Source organism: Hippopotamus amphibius, chromosome 3 (assembly GCF_030028045.1).
Source record: "Hippopotamus amphibius kiboko isolate mHipAmp2 chromosome 3, mHipAmp2.hap2, whole genome shotgun sequence".
Classification (NCBI taxonomy): domain Eukaryota; kingdom Metazoa; phylum Chordata; class Mammalia; order Artiodactyla; family Hippopotamidae; genus Hippopotamus; species Hippopotamus amphibius.
Window position 1 is genome coordinate 77943804 of NC_080188.1, and position 6110 is coordinate 77949913.

The following is a 6110-nucleotide window of genomic DNA, read 5'->3' on the forward strand; positions in this document are numbered from 1 at the left end:
GGGTCCTAACTGATACATAATTCTAACCTTCTATAAAATTTTGACATTTAAAATCCTGGAACATATCATTCAAGAACATTTTTTTCTACCCATTTCTTATGTGATCTGGATAAATTCAGCTAAATGATTTATGACTTTTAGGATTAACTTGATGGTACTAATCAGATCACTTACCTAAAATAACCCATTATTATAGGCATTTGAATTCTCCCATTGAGATAACGATGCCAAAACAATTTTCTTGTGCAACCAGACAAAACTGAATCATAAAATTAACAATAATGAAAAAGCAGAAATCATCAACAACAAAACATACACGAAAACAAAAATTAAATAACACCCAAAACCTTGCCTTCCAGAATATTTGTTTTCAAATATCTTTCAGATAAAATGCTTGCAACTTCTTAGAAATGTTCAAGTAGAAAATGCTTCTGGAAGGTGACTCTATAAGAACGTATTGTAGAGAGTCCGCTAAAGAATAAGCCACAGACATACCGTATCCTTCAGAAATATCTTCCATATTCTCAAAGATATTGAATTAATTTTTAAGAATGAAATTTTTCAATCCCCACTATTTCCCTACGAGTTCATTGTTAACTAAGTTTGACTGTATTATTACCACTTGGAATTAGTTCATTTATTTATTGAGGGCTTACTTTACGTCAGACGTACATAGGAGAAATGTATATGAATAAGACATAGCTCGTGTTCGCAAGGGCTTTAGCTTAGAGAGGAAGGCCTCTTGAAAGCCTTTACAGTAGGATGAGTCACAATAGATATTAAGATATTTTTGCCCAGCTCAGAGGCCTATGGAGTCGATGCTAAACTTCCTCATCCACACTCCGAGTTTTGGCTGGTGAACTGCACGCAGTCCCAGAATCTGCCAACAGAGAGCACCGGTCACACTGTAACCTAGGACGGTTTATGTAAATGATGCCCCCTGAAGTCGAGCAGTGCCCAGCTTGTGCGCCCTGGGGATAGGCCCTAGCCCATTCCTGACTGTCCCCAACCTCGCCACTGGAGATACATTTAGAAACGTATGGCCAGCTTATTGCACTGACTCTCACACAAGTGTCATTCTTGATCAGAGGCTAAAGTGAAAGTCTCTCCAGCCCTCTTTCCTCTCCCTTAGCCTTTTCCAATATTGCTCATGTTACAGCTTGAGCTGTGACCACCCTCCCCCTCCCCCAAAATAAGATACATAGACAGCCTAACTCCCAGCACCTCAGAATGTGACCTTATAGGGAAATAGGGTCATTGTTGATGTACTCAGTTAAGATAAGGTCATCCTGGAATAGAGTGGGCCCCTAATTCAACATGGCTGGTGTCTTTATAAAAAGATCACCATGTGAAGAGACAGAGACACAGGAAGAACTCCATGTGAGGGTGAAGGAGGAGATTAGGATGACATATCTACAACGAAAGAGCACCAATGACGGCCAGCAAACCACCAGAAGCTAGGAGAGAGGCCTGAGACAGATTCTCCCCCTTAGCCCTCAGAAGGAACCAACCCTGCCGACACCTTGATCTTGGACTTTCAGCCTCTAGAACTGGCACACAATAAATTTCTGTTGTATAAGCCACTGAATTTATAGTATTGAGTTATACAGCCCTAGAAAACTAATACGCCCCATCTGTTTTTTTTTTTTTTTTTTTAGAAAGATCATTAAAGCATTTACTCAGTAATAACAATGAGCAGATAACAAGCACACACTGCACATACTCATCTCCCACTGGGCCTGAACAAGCAGTTTTGCTACACAATGCTATCCTACTGTAGGTTTTTCTATGGCCAAGGAAAACAGTATTTTAAATAGTCCATCTTTCTAAAATTGAAGTGACTATTCTAAACAGGTATTTTGAAAGGAAGTGGGAACAATTAAGGCTTAATTACTATGAAAATAAAAACAAAACAGCACAATTACAAAAGAACATTAAAATAGGAAAATAAGGAAATTATACATAAAAAAATTATACATGTACACACATTGTATCAAAATACCTCTTCTATTTTGGTAACCAAATTTTGGAGATTAAAAACTAGTTCAAGCATTTCTAAATATAAAAATTTCAGCTTTATATTTATTAAAAACAAGATAATATCAATTTTGTTGAAGTAATCTTATATACACCAAGATAAATATTTGGAATTGTGAAAATGGAAATAGTGAATAGCTTTAAATTTCTTCAATATTTTCATGGCTTAAATAAACTTTTTTCAGTTTTTGTTGTTGTTAAAAATAAGTTTACTTAGCTTTAGACTCAGGCCAATGTGCATTTCATAAAAGACAATACTTATTAAAAATGGTAGGTATTAGGGTTTGTACCAGTTAAAAAATAACATTTACATTTGCCTAGATGTAACAATTTAAAAACATACAAATTCAATATACAGTAGGAAAATACGTAAAAAAACACCAAAAGAACCATAGCCCATTAAAAAATATAAATGCACCTTCTATTGATTATATATCAAAAACTAAATATTCTGATTCAAAAGTAGCTTCTATAAAATGTCAAAGTAGTAGGCATTGTTTGCTTTCCTAATATAATGAATAAATAAGAAATATTTCTATCTCAAACAGTACTATCAGTATTTCTTAGCAAAAAAGTTGTATATACATATACATGGAAAGGCAGGCATTGATACAGGATGTTTGTTCTGCACCCAAGTTTTCTAGTTTGATTTCCATTAAAATGTTTTCTACAACTTATAAGGACAACACACACAAAAGTAAAAAGATGAGGTAAACATCTTACACTTTTAAGAACTACTTAAAACTTAATACTTAGATATTCCCAATGCCTAGGCTCCAAAACGATGCTTTAAAAGTCCTCCATAATGATGATGATATGACACATATATGAACCACATAATGAGCAGCAGGCTTCTTGGTCTTCTGAGTAGGCAATGATGTTCTTCCCTGCTATTACAAAGCAATCATGACTAAGTTTTGTCAAGAATATTGCTTCAGTGTGGGTTTACATGAGGCACCAAGCTACAGTAAGAGCAGCTACAATGCCATTCAAAATTGCCATACTATAGCCCATGTGGAAAGAATGTCCAGTCAGTTTCCTGACTTTCCTTTGACCTCTATAACTTTGCAATTTTATAGGGCAGGCACTCCATCCTTCCTTCTCTGTACAAGGCTTGAACCTGGCAGGTGAAAGAGGAGTAGGAGGAAACATTCCTGGTTCAAAAGAATCAAAATAAGTCACTGTCCAAGAAAAGCTGCAGCAGGAGAATCCGGCAGTTAGGGATATTATAAGTAGAGTCCAGAATCCTAACAGTCCAGTGTGTATATCATCTTCATTCTTCAAATTTTCAGCATGTAACTCTTTTACGATCAGGTAGGTGATGGCAAGAAGGAAGGCGAGGAGGATGGCAAACAGCAGCGAACAGAGAATTGAGAGGACCTGGAGCGGCCAACGCCGAGCCTGGGTTCGGCCGCCCGCATCCGCCGAGAAAATGCCATTGCGCTTATCGGGCAGGACGGGAGACGCGTCCTCATCTGGCCGAAGTAGTGAGTCCCTTCTAGGTTCCGACGACGCCCCGGCCGAGAACTCAGCCCGCAGGTCACGCGCCACTCGGTCGCATCCCTCCTCCTCGTCGACTTCACCCTCACCCCAGCTGTCTCCCGAGCTCGAACCCGCTCTTCACGAGCCCTCCTCTCGCCTTCTCCCCCCACCCCCCGCCCCATCTGTTGCACCCATTCTCATAAAAACTTTTAGCTGTGACCTCTGGAACCTTCATTTCATGCTACATAAACTTCAACATCTTTGTTTTCTTCACCAAATAATTTCTCAACTCCTGGCACTCCCCTGAGGATGGTGCTTTCCATGTGGCTCTTCTGAGTGCTATTCACCAGGTACTAAGCTGGTATTCTTGGCTCCCTGTTGCTATTTCCAGGGAGGTGCTCCCCCAATAGGTTGTATAATTCCTTCTTGATCTGCACGTGAAGCCACTGGATATCTTCTACTCCCTCTCATCACTGTGATCCTCCAACTATTCTATCATATTCATGGATACATGTGACACCTGCTTCAAACTCTTCATCTTTACCTCAAGTCCTGTCATCTCAGGCATCTTTGATGGTCACCTGAATAAGCCACCAAACTCCTCAGTCCAACGACTCATTACTCTCTTCAAACCCAATGGTTACTGTCCTCTGCTTCATTCACCGACATCTTAGGCACTTTGTCTCACCTGGACCTGCTCTACATACAGACCCTTAAAGTCCAATATTCTACTCTCTAGCCACATCACTCCTGTCCTTCATCACTTTTCTCAAGCTCTCTTTCCTGCTAAACTTTGTTCTTTTGCCTTCATAGAGATCTCTAAGCTCTCAGTGCCTCCACACTCTCCAAAGTGATTACACACTTCCTGGCTTTACTTTCTTTCTAGATCAGACCTCTTTTTTGATCACCCACAATTTTGGTTCTGGAGATATATTATCAAAGGTGTGTGTGTGTGTGTGTGTGTGTGAGAGAGAGAGAGAGAAAGAAAGAAAGAAAGAATGAGGCAGAGACAGAGGCAAAGGCATAAAGAAAGAGACAGAAAGAGACAGAGAGGAGGAGAGAGACGTGTGAGAATGCTAATGGCTAGGATAATTGGGCCACTCTAATCCTTTCAAATTTATTTCAGAATGTAATAGTTACTTATCTTACCTAAAATTTTGATTATATCACTCATTTGCTTGTAGTTCTTCAGTTGTCCCCCATTAGTTATAGAACTGTGTTCAAGCTCATTAGACTGGCTTTCTGGGAGGGTAATAATTTGATCTTGTCTACCCTCCAGAATCATTTCCCAGTACTTCCTACCTCTCACATCATGCAATTTGGAGGCTTTCTGCTTTTACACGTGCTTCTGTGTACAGTCTTATTTTCTCTTCCTTATGTAACCCCTTAAGGAGATCCCTCTCTACCCCGTCTTCTGGTGAACTCCTAAGCATCCTTCAAAACTCATTGAAGTTCCTTAAGAAACTAAAAATAGTTACCATATGATCCTGCAATCCCACTCCTGGGCATATACTCAGAGAAAAACATGGTCTGCAAGGATGCAATGCACCCAATATTCATTGCGGCACTGTTTACAATAGCTAAGACATGGAAGCAACCTAAATGTCCATCAACAGATGAATGGATAAAGAAGATGTGGTACATATACACAATGGAATATTACTCAGTCATTAAAAAGAATGAAATGATGCCATTTGCAGCTAGAGACTATCATACTGAGTGAAGTAAGTCGGACAGAGAAAGAGAAATATTATAATGCTTATATGCAGAATCTAAAAAAAAAGATAAAAATGAACTCATTTACAAAACAGAAACAGACTCACAGACTTAGAAAATGAACTTTCAATTATCAGTGGGAAAGGCTGGGGGGAAGAGATAGTTAGGAAGTTTGGAATTGACATGTACTGCTATAGTTAAAATGGATATCCAACAAGGACCTACTGTAGAGCACAGGGAACTCTGTTCAGTATTCTGTAACAACCCAATTGGGAAAAGAATTTGAAAAAGAATAGATACATGTATATGTATAACTGAATTACTTTGTTGTACACCTGAAGCTAACACAACATTGGTAATCAACTATACTTCAATATAAAATTAAAAGTTTAAAAAAAACTCATTGAAAACCTGATATCACTTCCATATCCTTCACAGCTTCCTGTAGATGGAATTTCTGAGTCCTATCTTTAAGGCACTTCTTTATTGTGTGTACACTTCTACAACTGTACCATTTTGTATTTTTACTTTTTCCCCATGTATCTTCAAAATAGTGCAGGGTTTTTCAACCTCAGCACAGTTGAAGCATCCTGAATTCCAGTAGCATCTTTCCAATCTGTGACAACCAAACCATCTCCAGATGTTACCAAATGTTCCCCAGGAGCACAAAATCACCCCCAGTTATAGTATAAGCCACTTCAGGGTTGTGCCTTGTCTTTTTCACCTTATTAAACTCAGAAACTAGCAAAGTCCCTGGCTCGTAACCTACACTCAGCTAGCATTTAATGAATTGATCTGAACCACAGAAGTATGACACTGCTCCAGCAAAATGGCACAGACAGCCCAGGCAGTGTCAATAGCATTCTTTCAGTTCT

At 38.9% G+C, this 6110-nt stretch overlaps 1 protein-coding gene across 1 annotated transcript; it reads right to left on the reverse strand.

Moving 5' to 3' along the window:
- Positions 1-2239: 2239 nt before the first annotated feature.
- On the reverse strand, positions 2240-4188 carry LOC130848474 (ADP-ribosylation factor-like protein 6-interacting protein 6). Its single transcript, XM_057726955.1, has 3 exons — positions 4164-4188; positions 3152-3635; positions 2240-3076 (listed from the first exon to the last, which is right to left on the reverse strand). Exons 1-3 carry the CDS (start codon positions 4186-4188, stop codon positions 2983-2985), a joined length of 603 nt encoding a protein of 200 aa, XP_057582938.1. The 3' UTR covers positions 2240-2982.
- Positions 4189-6110: the final 1922 nt, after the last annotated feature.

What these genes read in the sequence shown, in the direction of transcription:
- LOC130848474 (XM_057726955.1), bottom strand. Translation starts at nt 4,188, where the DNA reads ATGTCGGTGAATGAAGCAGAGGACA. An exon ending in GGTGAATGAAGCAGAGGACA is followed by an intron (nt 3,636 to 4,163) that starts GTAACCATTGGG and finishes CGAGCTCGGGAG; the next exon opens with ACAGCTGGGGTGAGGGTGAA. An exon ending in CTTTCACCTGCCAGGTTCAA is followed by an intron (nt 3,077 to 3,151) that starts GCCTTGTACAGA and finishes AAGGAAAGTCAG; the next exon opens with GAAACTGACTGGACATTCTT.